Source organism: Helicoverpa armigera, chromosome 25 (assembly GCF_030705265.1).
Source record: "Helicoverpa armigera isolate CAAS_96S chromosome 25, ASM3070526v1, whole genome shotgun sequence".
NCBI lineage: Eukaryota > Metazoa > Arthropoda > Insecta > Lepidoptera > Noctuidae > Helicoverpa > Helicoverpa armigera.
In genome coordinates this window covers 3,451,150-3,468,591 of record NC_087144.1, presented here as the reverse complement: position 1 = coordinate 3,468,591, position 17,442 = coordinate 3,451,150, and the positions used below count along the sequence as shown (strand labels likewise).

The 17,442-nt window shown below is 37.4% G+C and overlaps 1 protein-coding gene across 1 annotated transcript in view; it reads right to left on the bottom strand.

Moving 5' to 3' along the window:
• The window catches only part of LOC110381758 (inactive dipeptidyl peptidase 10), a 171,296-nt gene that overhangs the window by 16,270 nt on the left and 137,584 nt on the right, over positions 1–17,442 (bottom strand). Inside the window, exons 7-13 of the mRNA XM_064041442.1 lie at positions 9,071–9,213; positions 8,502–8,644; positions 6,201–6,324; positions 4,792–5,027; positions 4,322–4,442; positions 1,582–1,720; positions 1,044–1,216 (exon numbers count right to left, since the gene is read on the bottom strand). Of these exons, the coding sequence (XP_063897512.1) occupies positions 1,044–1,216; positions 1,582–1,720; positions 4,322–4,442; positions 4,792–5,027; positions 6,201–6,324; positions 8,502–8,644; positions 9,071–9,213 (1,079 nt within the window). The remainder of the gene's footprint in view (positions 1–1,043; positions 1,217–1,581; positions 1,721–4,321; positions 4,443–4,791; positions 5,028–6,200; positions 6,325–8,501; positions 8,645–9,070; positions 9,214–17,442) is intronic.

Sequence of the window (17,442 nt, the reverse complement as noted above, 5' to 3'; positions counted from 1 at the left end):
CACGGTGCCGAACACCCGTGAAATCTCCCACTACCCTTTTTTTTTTTTGTTTCAGCTGAGGAAAATGCCTGGCGCATACACACACCGTCCGGGGAGACGGTGAGGTTATGTGGGGCTTGCACCCACTAAAAACCTCAGCTTTTGTGCCGTCTTCTGCCTTCTAGAGAGAGGCCACGAGGACCAAAGACGACTTTCGTGACCTCTCGGCAGAATCTTCCACTACCCTGCAAGATAATTCCTCAAAATGAACTTACCTTAACAACAGTATTGTTCTCCAAATGCGCCAACAGTCTGGGGTCGGGTAAGGCAGTCTTGTGCAGACTGAAGGTGGGCACCCCGGGACCCAGGCACTCTAACACGAAGTACGCTGATGATGGACTACTATCCCTCCATGATAATAATACTCAAAGAACTCACCTTAACAACAGTATTGTTCTCCAAATGCGCCAACAGTCTGGGGTCCGGTAAGGCAGTCTTGTGCAGACTGAAGGTGGGCACTCCGGGACCCAGGCACTCTAACACGAAGTACGCTGATGATAGACTACTATCCTCAAAGAACTTACCTTAACAACAGTATTGTTCTCCAAATGCGCCAACAGTCTGGGGTCTGGTAAGGCAGTCTTGTGCAGACTGAAGGTGGGCACCCCGGGACCCAGGCACTCTAACACGAAGTATGCTGATGACGGACTATCATCCCTGCAAGATAATCCTACTGACCTTAACAACAGTATTGTTCTCCAAATGCGCCAACAGTCTGGGGTCCGGTAAGGCAGTCTTGTGCAGACTGAAGGTGGGCACCCCGGGACCCAGGCACTCTAACATGAAGTACGCTGATGACGGACTATTATCCCTGCACCATACTTCCTCAAAGACCTCTCACCTTAACAACAGTATTGTTCTCTAAATGCGCCAACAGTCTGGGGTCGGGTAAGGCAGTCTTGTGCAGACTGAAGGTGGGCACCCCGGGACCCAGGCACTCTAACATGAAGTACGCTGATGACGGACTATTATCCCTGCACCATACTTCCTCAAAGACCTCTCACCTTAACAACAGTATTGTTCTCCAAATGAGCCAACAGTCTGGGGTCAGGTAAGGCAGTCTTGTGCAGACTGAAGGTGGGCACCCCGGGGCCCAGGCACTCTAACACGAAGTACGCTGATGACGGACTGAAGTGTGCTTCGTGGTATAGACAAGGCAGGTTCTGAGGCATGCCATCTGAGGAAGATAGAGATTCGGTATAAGACTGGTTGCCAGAATGATTAGTTATGTGAAGTGTTAAAAAGTCGATCTTTATATAAAATCGTCTCTTCTGTTCGAAGCATTTTTATAATGTCTTCTTCTGTGTATGAGAAGATAACTTTGTTAAGCAGTAAGTATACTTGTTGTAGTAAGGCCCGAGTTCACTGACAACATAAACATCAGTTTTCTTAAAACAACTGTTTACAATTAACTTTCACGTTCAAGTTTCAAAATCAATCGTTTTTTAAGAAAAACGGGCATTTATCCTGTCGATGATCTTAGACCTAAGTAATTTGTGAAAAGCATGTTCTCATAACAAGAAGGTACTACATAAGTCTCACCAGGATACTTCTTCTTCTTCTTCTTGCTGGGTGAGGGCGAGGTGGCGGGGAGCTCCTCGTCCCAGTCGCCGTCCCCCCACGTGCTGTCTCCTGAAGACGCTAGGTTGCCGTAGTACTCCAGGTTTATTGATGGAGACGGCTGCGTGGAAATAGAAATATTATTAATTTAGGATGAATCAGTAAATTAATATTATGTACTGTACTATTTACCTAATATGTACTGCATATTTATTTACATTAAACACATACGAAGTTATACTAGGCGTTATTAAGTACGCGTTACGCATACACGCACTATTAGCGGCGATTATCGTATACTGGAATGTCGATTCTGAACTAGACTCAATGTCGTTCAAAAGGTCGTGGACTTTTCAGTAGCAAGGAAGTCAACCAATAAATACCAACATTTGTTCATCTTTTTTTGACATTTACCAACCACTATTTGAAATTTGAAAGACCTAAGCAAATCCTTTTGCTATTTTTCATTTCACACTAACTCAACTAAATTAAATATCTTAAAAACTATTTTTAATACCTCCGTCTAATAACTGCTATTACTTGTCGCAGATTTTTTCCTCTTTTCAAAAGTTAACAACAATAAAAACTAGCAATTATTTAACACAAAGCTTAAGCAGAAAATTGCCTTGAACTTTTTAATTTCATCATCAATTTAATAGGTTTCCCGCGCAAATCCCGCGGGGCCAAGGCGTTTAGTCATTCAGGCTAGTCGGACCAAAGCGTTCTATTATTCAACCTTATTTCGATTTCATTTGAAAAGAGAACTAAATTATTTCTGGCTAATATTGTATGAACTATTGAATTTGTAATGAGGATTTATACGTAATTGGAAATTGTAGCTAATAGGCTTTACCTTAATTAATTGGTTTTATAAAACGATTTGACTTTCAGGGGACCTGCGTTGGAGGATTTTTTTTAAGTATATGAACTAGGCACGTCCTTAACTCACAAAAATTACTTATTATTGATACTTAGATAATGATCTTTGTGACAATTTATTTGTATAGCTAAGTAGGTAACCATTCCTTCAACTTTTATTTTCCTCATAAAAAATCTTGTTAGTCTTGAAATATCACATACGTAGGTAATTCAAAAAGTCTACAGTTCATTTGCAAAGCGAAACATACAATCAACGATTCTTATTCCTTTACAAATACAATGAAATCCATTTTCCCAATACTTGAAGTCGAAGCAAATATACTTTCAATGTGATATCAAACGAAGCTCATAATATTTGTTTTCATATTACCTAACGTCAAGTTCATGATATTGACCAGAGAAACGGGACAAGAAACAAACATGGGAGTACCCATGGAGAACAAAATGATTAGCGGAGGTGCCATAACAGAAAATCTCCTAAGAAAGTAGCGCGCCAAAATGCGGGTGAGCGGGGGACGAGGAACGTTACTGTCTTCGCCCTTATACGCCTTCTTTGGCCCAGATCATTTGTTGTCATACCAAAAATCGTTGACAGATGTCTCAAAGAACACGAACGCCTTGTTACTGTACTCGTAACTGAAGGTTTCGGTGACGCACACCGTACTTATTTGACCTACAAGAAGGCGCCTGACCTACCTGCCTTATGGCAACTCCGCTCTTTCCTTACTCCGTGCATACCGTGAAGTTCATGATATTGACCACAGAAAGACAAGAGACAAACACACAGGATGAGACTAGCTTATCTAACAATCTGTTTACTGAGAGAAGAAATATGATTTTATATGTGGAGGCTGTTAATTTTGCTTGTTTACGACAGCCTTCGGATATACTTATATAAGGTTGTTATCATATAAGGTTACGTGTTTTTATGTTAGGAAAAGTCGCACTCAGATTTATTTCTGTAGGTAAATATATTTTTTTTCTTAGACCACGAAATGTACCTAACATGGATCTATATTTTGAAATATCGTTCTGCTTACATAGAAATTGATATTTTTATTTATTACTAGCTTACGCTCGCAGCTGGGCTACATGGCTATGTGTTAATCCAGGGTATCACTTATCTTCATACGAAATTGCAACCGAATCGGTCCAGCCGTTTTTCGTGACAGTATAACAAACATACATCCATACATTCTCACAAACTCACATTTATATTATTAGAAGGAAGTAGGATATTAGAAGGATTAGTAGGACTTATTTATTTATTAGCAAGGGAAATGCCTAAATATTTGCCATTTCAAAATGTAGCTAATTTAAAAGCACCGCAATGAATAACTAAGAAGTACTAGGAGATCATAACTGCTTTAGAACATACGTTTAATGACACGATATATCATATCCTGACTGCATGTGTCACCAATGTAGCACAGATGTTAGTAAACTCGTGTTCTGGCGGCCAGCCATAACGTTTCCAAAATAATATGTTTCCACTACTGATGCTATTTAAAAGCTATCATGTGGACATAATATATTTTATGTTTTCAACTGCATTTTATGTGCAAATAATCGAAAATAGAATGTATGTATAAATTGTTTGGCCGAATTCGAAATTTGAATTTGACAATATTGGTGAGAAGGCTCACCAGCTATGTCTTGAACGTCGCTTTAAAACCTCTTCACTGCTTCTGCTACCCTAGTACGCGCTAATAGAGGCTGGGAAAATTGTGCGAGTCGTTGCGTAGAAATAATTTAGGTATATGGATGCTCAGAGTTCAGTTGCGAGATACCGTTGAGTTTGGCGAGACCTACATATGTATAAGTAGTTTTAGTTTGTACCGACCTGTGAATTACAAGTGACACAGTAAGGCAGTTTCTGCGGGGAGCCCGGTCTTGGCGCCTCGGATGATACTCTGTACAGATGCTGCTGCCCTGGTTTGCCTTCTGGTATACCCATGTAGTATCTAGAAGATAAATGAAGTAAATAAATAAAAAAACATACTTTAAATTAGGTTTTATTTTACTGTCGCTATCAAGAATTCTGTTAACATTTTAGCACAATTTCATTACAACACCTGTGAACCTATGCAAAAAGTATGGCCAAGTTTGTCCTAGAAGTACATAATTTAACATTATAGATGCAAATCTTACTCTGTATGTTGGTCTTTCATGCCAAAACTACCCAACCGATTCAAATGAAAATTGGTACGAAGTTATTTGAGAAACTGAAAAAGGACAAAAGCTCCTTTTAACACGGTTGCGGAAAATGGTTCTCACGAGAAGAGCTAGTCTAATCTCTTTATAAATACTCACATATGCTGATTAGCATGATCCCAAGCTAACAGCTGGACGACATCGAAGCTCCCATGAGTCAGGGGCAGGGCCCTAGGCCCGTGGGAGTTGTGCTCCGTCCTCACTATGTGACGGAACAGGCCTGCGGGCCCGTCCCTCACTGGGGCTAAGGTCACCAGCGCCCCACCACCGGCAGACCAGAGGGGAGATGGTGCTGATTCCACCCACCCGTCGAGCCCTGAGGATATTCTGTATACCTGGGAAGAGGAAGTTTGGTTAATCGAAGAAAGTAACGTTTGTAAGAAATAATGTAATACTTAATACATGGGTTTCTGCTTTTCTTTTGTTTATGGCGTATTTTTGGAAAGTGTTCTTATTGCCGAATTCAACGCGAAACGTATATAATGGCTTACAGAAATAAACAAAATACTCTGTTATGAGGAAGTTCCCTTTGCGGTAACTTTTAACTAGCGTTGACTTTTGAAAAATCTCGCTGCCCACGTACATATAACTTTAATTAAATATTTTAAGCCCTATAATACTTTTACACTTTTATTAGGCAAGAGACAGTAAAAAATTAAAAATTAATGGCTACCAAAGTAATTCTACATTTCATTCCAGTTTTTTTGGAAAGAGCACTAAAAAGTTATTTCCATAGAGAATAAAAAAGGACAAAGAAGAGTCTCCGAAACAAAAGATAGAACGATTTTACAAATTCAAAAGTATTAAAACATAACTTATGACTGTAATATCTAACCTGAAAAAATAAAATTTTATTAACGTTTTAAAATTGAAAAGATACGACAAAAACAGAATTTTAGTATGCCATTCATTAAAAAACTGAGCTTCGAATATGAAGTTACGATAGACAGTATCTATCTGTATTTTAAAAACTTTGCTATAAAATTTTAGTTTGAATCATTTTGTGAACATTTCTTGTAAAACCACCGACAAAGATAATATTTTATGACAGTCACTTATTTTTATTTTATTCGTTTTCGAAATCAGAATCTTTTTACTGGCACTGAAATATGAAATTCAAATAAATTCTAGAACTTTTTAAATAAATAAATATTTAAAATCCAACCATGAGTTTTGATTTTAGTTTGTTTTGCATGATTTGTATTCGGACTGCGACATAGGGTCCATATTGTTTCTAATCATATTGTAGGTACCACCTTTATAACATATGGAATGCTTATAAAGAATTGAGTACATATGTACACTAACACCGTTATCACACAAGTGGATTTTTCACGCGGTTTTGCTCGCGAGAAAAATCACATGACATCTTTCGATAGAAAAGATGCAGCCTGGAACCGCGTTACAGACGACGCTCGTTTTGTTATGCACTGCAAAAATGCGCTAGTCTGAAAGCGCTGTAATTTCTTGAAAACAATTTTTTTTACGAACTTAATGTACATTCTTACCTCCTGACAATACCACATAGGGCTCTTGCAGACAGAGACCACTGATAGATTCTGCATCCTCGTAAGCCAAACCACACATACTTCTGTTAGAGACACCCATTGCGCGCTCGTGAAGTAATAGTCACTGAAACAAATGAAATAATTAGCTAAAGAAATATATCACTTATGTCTTGGGACATAGAGCTTATTTTACTATGGAGATGCAGGCTTTGTATAATTAGCTAAAGGAATATATCACTTATGTCTTTAAGTATAGAGCTTATTTTACTGTGGAGATGCTGGCTTTGTATAATTAGCTAAAGGAATATATCACTTATTTCTTGGAGTATAGAGCTAATTTTACTGTGAGGAATATATTATTTTAACAAATGAACATAATTTTGTTGAGAATGTCATTTGTTTCTTGTCGTATGCATTTCATTTTGGTTTTCGATAGTAATGAGTATGTATTTCAGAATGATTTTCTGTAAAAGAGAAAGATGGGTATAGATATTTTATTTCAAGTTTATTTACTTGTGTGTGGAAATGTATATAGATACATGCATGCATGCATATCGTTTTTGTATGACTCGGCGACTGGTCCACTACTGAGCGCTTTCGAGCTTATGCATACAAATACAATGTGCATATCGTGTTATATTATTAACATATACAAGTACGGCCATGTTCTTGTCATGATCAGCAAGTTTGATTTTATACAACGAAATACATCTATATGTATACCTAGGTACATAAGAAACGGTCTAGAAAATTACTAGCCTGTCGGAGCTAGACACCAGTTAGACACAATAGACACTGACTAAAGTCAAACCATTTATTTTAATCAAACTATTTTAATTTCACGTCTAACAAAAGCCATTTACAACTGTCATCCATAATACCTACAATCTTTGTGTATTTACATGTTCAGATTTCCCTCAATTTTACTCCCAAAGAGATATGCAAGAGTCAAGAATATAATAATGTCAAAAACCATGAATTTACAAGCAAACATAATACCATAAACGCTTAGCAAAGACGGTAAAGTCTTGGCCATAAAGTAACAATGTAAATTGAAGGTCGATTCAAATATGGCAGCTAGGAACCTCCCACTTTGTATATTTTATGGGGTTGTTCTCATTTATCTAGCTCAGTTAATAGCTTACAACGGCTTAAAGCAGTCGCTTTAGAGCACACTGCAAACTTTGAGTCGCCGATAGTAGTAGATGAATTGTAGTAAGCTCATTATTAAGGTCAGGTATTTGATGTCCTCCTAGCCAATTATCGGCTGAGGCGGCAGTTCTCATACAAGATCAGACAACTGCGTAGGACATAATTATAGTGCACAAGCATTTGCGCAGACACAGGTGCACTCAGTATTCCTTCACATTCATAGCCCGATGGGACGTTAATCCGATACCACCGGAGAGAGATCAGGCGCAGGACCGACATTTACGTGCTCTCCGATGGACGGATGAATCAATCACCAACTTCTAGACTACGGGCTGCTTTGTGAAAATTTATTAAACCCAAAAAGCGATTTCTATTCATTTTGATCAAGCATTTAACCGGTATCAGACCGCCTGATTTACTTTGATTGAAATCGAATCAACTGTCGGCCGACTGTTTAATCTGCACTCTGCAGGTACTCTTACAGTTTTCACTTTATATGGAGATGGGGCCTTCTTCGTAAATAAACTACAAGCTTATAGTAAAGCATTTAAGTCTGCCTGCTTGGTTTTATTCGCGTAATTATTCATGTAAACGGGGATTTGTCTTTTTAAAGGGTTAGAGGTTGATATTTGTATATAGGGTGAAAAACAGGTGAAGGTTTTTATTCTCATGTTTAGAAAGAGTTGTAGACTTTTTTGTGTAAGGAGCCAAAGAGGTGTAAAATGTTTGAGTCGGATAAACAACTTTAGTATTTAACCGTTGTAAAAAGTACCGATAGTACAATAGCACTGTTTTGCTTAGTTTAAGGACCCTATGAATAGGCTCCGAAACTACTTAACCGATTTAAAAAAATCTTTCACTGTTGGGAAGGTATGTCCGGTGAACATGGGCTATATTTTATCCAGGTGAGGAAATAAGGTCCCTCGGGACGTGGGTCGAGCCGCGGGAAAACAGTTCCTAATAAACAGTTCCAAGAACAAAATTTGGGACTTATATTCATATTTTTGAAGGATAGCAACTTTCCTTGACTTACTAATTCCGCATTATATTCATACTTAGTAGACAGGCCCATTGACTTTGCTATTAAAAATCTAAATGCAATTATTATATGTACATGTAAAACAATACAATAATGTATGTTAAACTTACCCCTCTTCTAAAATAACTTTAGGCGGCGTAAGGTGTCTTGTGCGAATGTGTTTGGGGTCCGCGATATCGGCCACTGTCAGCGTCACCGTCGGGTTGTTGGTCCCAGGCTTAGGGTATCTCACGCTTCTGATCTCTGGGTACGTCTGGTACAAAATACGATACATTTGTGGGAGAATTTGCATGTTTTCTGTAGCAAATGACGTAGAAAGTGGGGTTCTTAGAGTTTGGAATTGTCATTATAACAATAATTTGGGGATGACTATTTGTCATTGATCATCTTCGGCAGTCGTTACGGGTAGTCAGAAGCCAATAAGTCTGACAACCAGGCTTACAAAGGGGTATTGGGTTGCAAAGGTAACTGGGTTGACTAGGTCAGATAGGCAGTCGCTTCTTGTAAAACACACAGCTGAATCCGGTTAGACTGGAAGCCAACCCCAACATAGTTGGGACAAAGCTCGGGCGATGATGGCTAAAAACTGCCACAAAAAAGCAATCACTAAAAACTTCTCCACGTTTCAATTGGTTACCGAATAGTGACTTAAACTCCCTAATTATAAAGCTTACTTTACCTTGGCAGGATCATCAGTGTCCAAGGCTGCTCCATACCAAGGGTATTTCTGCTCATGCACTAAACTGTCGTTGAAGGTAGCATACAGCACCATGTGGCCGTCAGCTGACATCCACAGCGCTGTTCGAGAGCCCAGGATTTCCTCTGAAACAAACGAAGGTGAAGTTGAACAAACGTGTTTGAAAGTAATGGTCGCCTGGTACTTGAAAAAAAAAAAACTTAAGACTTTGGTAAACTTGATTTTCTATGATTGTTTACTTTGCGTTGATAGATAAATCTGAGAGCTAAGTAATCACGGCCATCAAATGGATAGGAGAGTACGTAAAACCTCTGTGATATTATCATCTCTGAATCAATTGTATTATCAGAAACGGTCCTATATAGACTCTAGAAAAAGTAGGAAACACGGCAGTCAATTTGATAGTGAATCGGTGGCAACAAATTGTAAATATATACACCTACATATGTACATATGAAACGAAAAAATAAAATATGAATATACCTCCATATCGCAACAAAACTGAAATATTTATTTTCACCTGAAAAAACTATTGGAAATGAGTACGAAATTGAATCTGCGACACGTTAAAGCAACGTTGTATGCGAAAATATTTTGCTACAGAAAACCATTTGTATTGAAAGCTCTTGAATATTATATTGGAACGGAATTATTAATTGCTGTTGATACAGGTATCGATTGAACGTTTTACAAAAGTCTTCGTTGAGTTATTATAAATGTATGAGTCAGACTCATTTTTAATTATGAGTATGATTTGGGCAAAAACTGCGTTTGTCGCGGGTAATCCGTAGATACTTAGGTGGCGAAAATTTCATACTAAGATTGTGCTTTTGCACAATACTCGCACATGGATGGATAAAGAGTAGATTATATTTTATTCTGAGATATGTTGCCATGAAACAATAAATAGTAGGTATATAATAAATAGAATACATAAATAGCCCATAAGGCTATAACCGACCCACACATAGTTGAGAAAAGTTTGGGATATGATATAATTTTACTAAAGTTGTTCATAATTTTAGAACGTAAAAGATAAAGCCTGTGCCCTGTTGCAAATGGCAATTGTATTAAAAAACTGTTAAAGATAATTTTAGACCCGCCAAATATTGATAGAGATGTTATCAATACAATATGTCACGGTGCTGACGTCAGCAGAGTGCATCGAACCGTTGCACGGCACGTCAGTGCGTGCATCGTGCCAACCGCGCGAATATCATATGTGTACAGGGGGATTTATTCAGACGAGGTTTATTATTGTGATAGTGTTTTTATTTGTGAATATTTTTAATTATTTATGGGTGAATATAGGTATACTGTACCGTGATCAAAAATATCATCATAGATCTGCCAAATATTGATAGAGATGTTATCAATACAATATGTCTCCGCGCTAGCGTCAGCAGAGTGCATCGAACCGTAGCACGGCACGTCAGTGCGTGCATCGTGCCAACCGCGCGAATATCATGTGTGTACAGGGTGAATTATTCAGACGTTAATATTTTTTTGTGAATAGTTACGACTGTTCGAGTACGGAGTTATTTATTATTTTACCACAAATATAGTTTTGGTTTCACTCACTGCTATATGACATTTGTTAGATCAGGTATTACCTTTGGTTTTAATCGCGAAAATAGAACTACTACTCCTACTCACGACGATCTTTTGTACGAGTATCTTGCAGTATTCACGTGAAATTCACAACTACTTCTGAAAGCTGACTACAGCGAGTATTTACTTATAATTGTAGAAAGGTTCATTTTTTTTATAAATGTTTTTATTCTGAAAATTCATATGTGGCCAACATTTGAAACGTTGCGTTGTCACCAACGACGTCTAGTTTATCCACTATTCAAACCGTATTTGAATAAAACACTCTGTATACTCTTATCTAATAATATCTCACAGATGTGAAGCAATGGTTCGTAGTCGCTCCTCGCAGTCAGTGACATTAATTACTCAGCCTACATTATAATATTGAAAAGGACATTATTACGATACTCTCATCATGTTATGGGAGGAAAATATGTCGTGATGCTTAATTTTTTTCTGTCCCATATGAAATGTTAATAGTTTGCAGTAAGTTTGTTAATTTATAAAGTTTCACAAAAAAACCTAATGTAATACTTTTTTTAAATAGGACCAGTTTTTCCTATGTGCAAACAATATCGCTAGCAAAATAGTGTGACAAATGCAAACTGTCATTTTTATGTTCCTAAACTTGTTAAAATGGAATACTTGTGAGGCAACTGGTGCTTACCGATATGCACACAGAAAGTACGATACCCGGTTTTATTGTGAAACGGCAACATACTTAGAACAATACATACTTACTTTACACCTCTTACTTATAGATAGATACCTATTTACATAATACACATGCTAAGTAGCATATATGTAAAACAACATACCGCTACCTTCATTAGGTATACTAAAAATGCTGTAAACTTAAAACTTTCACTGTACATTTGTACTTCCAGCAAAAAAGGAGCATTGTTCACGCCTAGGAAATGCAAAGGCGTATAATTTCAGACTTCCATGTTTTTTACAAACTCTCGTTAGAAACTATACAGAGATGTAGCGTCGGCATAAAAAAGTTCCACTTCAATGGGCTGGTGTTTGCTAAAAACGAAGGTAGCGTCAGCAGAAAATTGTTCATGTTTTTGGAATTTTCTTTGAAGCGAACTGAGATAAGGTGAAAGCCAGTGAGTGTAAATTTCTTATCGATTGGTAATTTTTGGATGATGTTTAGTCAATTTATCGTTAACAGTTCATTTAGCTAATTTGGTGTTCCAATTTATTTATCAGTATCACTTATACCTATAAGCATCAATTTTGAATAGAATTTAAGTGAAAACCGATATAGCTTTACCAATACTTCTATTTAGGGAAAATACAAGTAACAATTATTACGAAATCCTTCAATTTTTTTTAGGACACCAGCTTTTAATGTTATGGTCGAAAAGATCCAAGATCTTTATAATTACAGACATCTCTTTAAATATTAAAGCAGAGCCGCGCAAAAAGCTTGTACTCGCAAATGAAGTATTCAACTGCAAAAGATAACTAAAAACAAAAAAATAACCAACGAATTTCCGTGCCGAAAATCCTCTCAAATTTGGCACTCTTCACACGGATGAATATAGGAAATAAATAAACGATCATCAGAAATACGTGACCTAACCTTTTACGCAAAGATTTATTCGGTAGTCTATATAGAGTGAGTTTCTATATACGTAAATTATCATACTTAAATTATAACTATCATACATATAATTTTAAAACTGTTTATTTTAATAAAGGCATCGGCACTTGGTCGTACTATAAACGCGCTCACTCACGAAATAGTAATCTTATTATCCGGCAAAATTAATGAAGACGTCACATTTAAATCCTGTGCATCACACAACTCTTTATTTCAGCCGAATTATAATTACGTATCGAGAGAGTTAACTTTACAAACTCGGAATGACCACTGATTCCAAATTTAAATTCCCTGTTAGCATAAAGTTTGTTTGAATTAATAAAACATTTGAGTGAGTTTGCTCACGTTACCGGGGTCTGCAAAGGTCAGCGGCGGTGTTTACTTTACACAGCTATGACACATGTGTGTGTGTAAACACACATACATATGTAGGTACATGTAAAAATCTTTGAGATTATATTTAGCTGGGGGAAGTAATCAGGTTCAGTGGGTATTGGTGTATTTATAGCTTGGGAAAATGTGTATAGAAAAAAATGCTTGAAATTAAGTATGACGTATTAAGCAAATAATGACTACCTGGTCTGCTCTGTTACAGCCTTTTTATCGTCCCACTGCTGGGCACAGGCCTCCTCTCACACGGAGAAGGATGACTAATGACTACCAGTGCCGTAACTAGCCTTTTATGCGCCCGGTGCGAGCTTTCAAAACTGCGCCCTTGAAAAATGCTCCAAAAAATGTCCAAGCAAAAATTACCTAAAATGTAGCCCAATCGTACATAAGTTATTGCTGGTTGGTGAATGCAAAAACACGGGAACCCAGGTTCTGTTTGCGCGAGCGAAGCGAGCGCGAAATTTTTTGTTATATTTCAGAACTCAAAACAAAAATGACTTAAAATGTTGCCCAAACGTAGATAACTCTTTGTTGGTGTTGGCGCCTATGAATTAAAATTTTGGGACTTAAAGTAGTACCATAAATAGAAACTAGAAGTTACTTTCTAATTAATAAAAGGACTTAAAAACAACGCTACCTTTTTGCTAGGGTAGACAAAAAAATGTTGAAAAATTAAAACAACTATAAAGTGAAGTAAGCCCGAAAAAGCTTTTTTGAGATTTGGATCACTAAAAGTCCTTAACATGTATAATAAAAGGCGACTGTGAAGTGAAGAAGCCGCGAGCGAAGGGAGCGCGAATTTTTTTGAGTTTTGGGACATAAAAGTAGTGTATCTAACGCGCCCGGCATTGTATGACAATACATTAATTTAATTGAAATTTCTTGGTCCAGGAGCATACCGCAGCGCCCCTGAGCCCGCGGCGCCCGGGTTATTCGCACACCATGCACCATAGGTTAAGGCGGCCCTGATGCTATCCATACATTTGTATACAGTTCTTGTAAGCTGCGATCTTTGATGAAAATTAAAACAAAAATAGGAGTAAAATTCTGATCAAGGATTGGTTGGGGGCGCCTGCGGCGCCCCTTATGTTCGACGCTCTGGGCCGTCGCCCAACCGCGCCCTACCCTAAAGCCGCTACTGGCTACAATTTATAAACATATTGTTCGAAATACTAATCCTGCGCAGACGAAGTCGCGGGCACCAGCTAGTACTAAATGTATGAAACCGATACCGTTCTGACGCGTCACGTCACGACACATCAGACAAATATAAAACCACCTTTACAAGTGTTGTTGTTTCGAGATCGCTTGAAAAATGCCATATAGATATAACAGATATATCTATATACTATATATAATAGATATATATATCGATATTTAGATAGTACAGAGGGCGCGTCTACACCATATTCGCAATAAAACAAAATGTACCTACTAACTACCATGCATGAAACAAAACTAGATACTGGTCTGGTCATTTCTGCGCCCCTCCAGGGTCTGCGCCCTGTGCCTGGGCACCGCTGGCACCGCCCTAGTTACGGCACTGATGACTACCTACCGTACGTGATGTACATGTACTTATGAAATTTAGAGCAACTGCCACTACGTTACTTTTGTTAAATTATTTTTCCTGTCATCATCATCATCCTCCTGCCCTTATCCCAATTTAATTTGGGGTCGGCGCAGCATGTTTTCCCCTTCCATACTCTTCTGTCTGCCGTCAGGCTATCATTCATTCTATCATCCATCGTTTCTTTCGTCGTCCTCTTCCACTATATCCATCTACATTGAAAATGCCTTTTTCATTGTTAAATCAATGTTAAAATATGTAGTCATGTACATTGTATATTACGCCATTCTAAAACTACCTAATAAATATTTTTTGCAGTGCATCTACCAATGAAACATATTGTTCAGTATCAAAAGGTCGTATTTACCTCGTTATCAAAAACTTTTGCGTTCAACACTAACATTTATTTTCAGGGTGTGAAAGTAATAAAATTTTACGATTTCTATATGAACTTTGTTATGTATGCTGTACGAGTCATCTATTAAATATTTTGATGTTTCTGCACCATTGAAAAGCAAACACAAAATAAAAAAAAACTACGCTGTAACGTGATGCCAAAATAAACATTGGCAGTTTTGTCAATAATGGAGTTTTATTCGAAGTTCAATTAAATATAAAAACAAAATCCTTTTTCAGTAGGTATGTTATTTGGTGCTTCTTTTTTCAAATGCACGATATAGCAGTTTCTTAGCCATTTCTTAAGCATCATTTTAATTCGTTGCAGGTTGCAATAGCAGATTTGGGGCACAGGTTTGCTGACTTACTTGGTTTCTTGAGCATTTTTATATCTGTTTATTCCCAAATCTTTGTGAAAGCTTCTATTATACCATTAAATTTAAGTTTATGCACAACTATCTTCTCTTATACAAACTCAAGAGGGCCTAGGCCTCATGAGCAGTAGTTAACTTGCCGCTTAGACACCCTAAAAAACTGTGTTTACAGACAAATTACCGGATAAATACAGTCTAGACTGAACCGCAGGTGTTGCCTCAAAGATGTCTCAAGGTCAGTTCATGTATTTAACAAATAAATGTGTTTGCTTTAGTGACGGGAAAATTTTAGCTTACACTGTTAACAAAGGCTGCGTGTAAATAACACTAGTCAACATATACATAGTTGTGCAGAAGCAGAGTTATGTAGTGATGTCAAAGTAGCCATAAATGGATGATGATTAATTGATTAACTTCGCTCTTATCATCGTCTGATGGTTTCACTGCAGGGCACAGAGAAGGAATGAGTGATAATCACCACGCTTGCTTAAGATGGATGGCGATTTCAGACTTTTTAGGTATCTTCAAATTGTTTGCTTCACCGTTACAGTCATTGACGGCCAAGATGTACTTTAAAAGTACATATAACTTAGAAAAGCTGCATCGTTAATTGCCTGACCCGGGCTGACCCGAACTGGGTTAGACGACATCTTGCTCACGATAAATCTAATCAAGCATTAGAGATATATTTTAGCTCTAATCTTCAACACCACTTTTCTAATTCATCAAAATCTAAAAATCTTATAGGTACAAAAATACTTATATCACAGATAAAACTACATTCTTAATGCTTCGTTAAAGAAAACATTTGTGCCGTAGTGGGCCTTCTAAAAGTAGTCTAAAGGTCAGGCTAGACTAACACATAAATAGCTTGTATATGAGGTCTAGTGTTGACTCTGCCTCTGAGCTGGCTTTCTACCCTGTGTTGTGGGGTGACCGTATATTTGTTAGTGGTGTTGGGAAATATTGCGAGTGGGCTAGGAATGGGCGAGCAAGAAGTAGGGATCCTAAGACTAAAACGAGTTGTATACTATGCTGATAAAAAATACTTTATGATAGCATTTTTAAGATAAGAATTATTTTTTGGATGGCGTAATAGCTATTTTACCGGCCTTTTGCGCCAGAAGTCGTATGTTTTATTCTCGCGTATGCCAAATATTTATGTGCCTATAAATGGCTGTTACTGTGTGTTAATATGTATTCTAAATATGTACTGATTTATATTGAAAAAGTGCAGATATACGAGTGTAAATATGTCTATCAGTTGTAGGTATAAATGTGTCTATACCAGCCACTAAACATGCAAACTATTTCAGCAACAATTTAATAGTGCGTATATTATTCTACTATTTGTGGCAACAATGTTTATTTTACCCCAGTAAGCAGGCGCACCCTACACGCATATTGTAGGGGAACTATAAATATTACTTATCATAGGGACGCCCTGTATAATAGACTAGAAAATGCCTACAACTGAGGGCAGATCCTATTATAAACGATGACGTCATAATTCAGGTTTGAATCCAAAATACTCTCTGTAAGGACTTAGATACGTTCAAATACTCCTAATAATATAGGGACACACGGTCGGCTAACCCCATGGTAAGTTATTAATTAACTTGTGCTATGTCACTGACCATTGCCTCGTCTAAGTCGTCTCTCTCGTCTAAGTAACTCTAAGATATTTGTAAAGTAAAGCCAGGACATTACGGAGGTTAAATTAGACATAGAATTGACAGTTTCACTGGATTTAGATTTCTTGGTATAATAGTCAAAACTTCACATTTAAGTTATAAATTTTCTACATTTTAGTTATTGGAATTATCTACCCTACTGAACTTAGTATTAACCTACTCTTATATGAAGGCCAATAAAGAGAACCTCATAGACTTACCTAACAGACACAATTCAACAGAAAAACTTGAACATGGTACATACTTCAACCAACAAAACATCTACTTTTCCATCTTTTCGGTCTCAATAAAGAGACTTATCCGATGGTATCAGGAATCATGGCGACCCACGCCCGCCGTCGCTGTGTCGGTAAATAAACAATTTATCACGGCCGCGTCGCCACTGGCTTTTTCGCTTCACTTAGAGAATGTATGTATTGGGGCTCTCGTTACGGTAAAGCTTTGAGTGTTAATAGGGGTATAGTGGATGTGCGATATTTCTGTTGTGTGTACTGAAAGACTTTGCTTATAGATATGTATACTCATTTTTATGAGAGTTTTAAACATTAGCTAAAACAAGATTTCTATAAAGAACGTGGGAATATAATACGGTTGACTTTGTATCCCGTAGCCCGTAGTGTCAAAAGAGTAGCAAAAATTGGATTTTTAATAAGCCCTTTTAACTAAAAAAAGATGAAAAAAAACTATTTGGTTCAAATACGACCAATTATTTTCTTTAACATTCG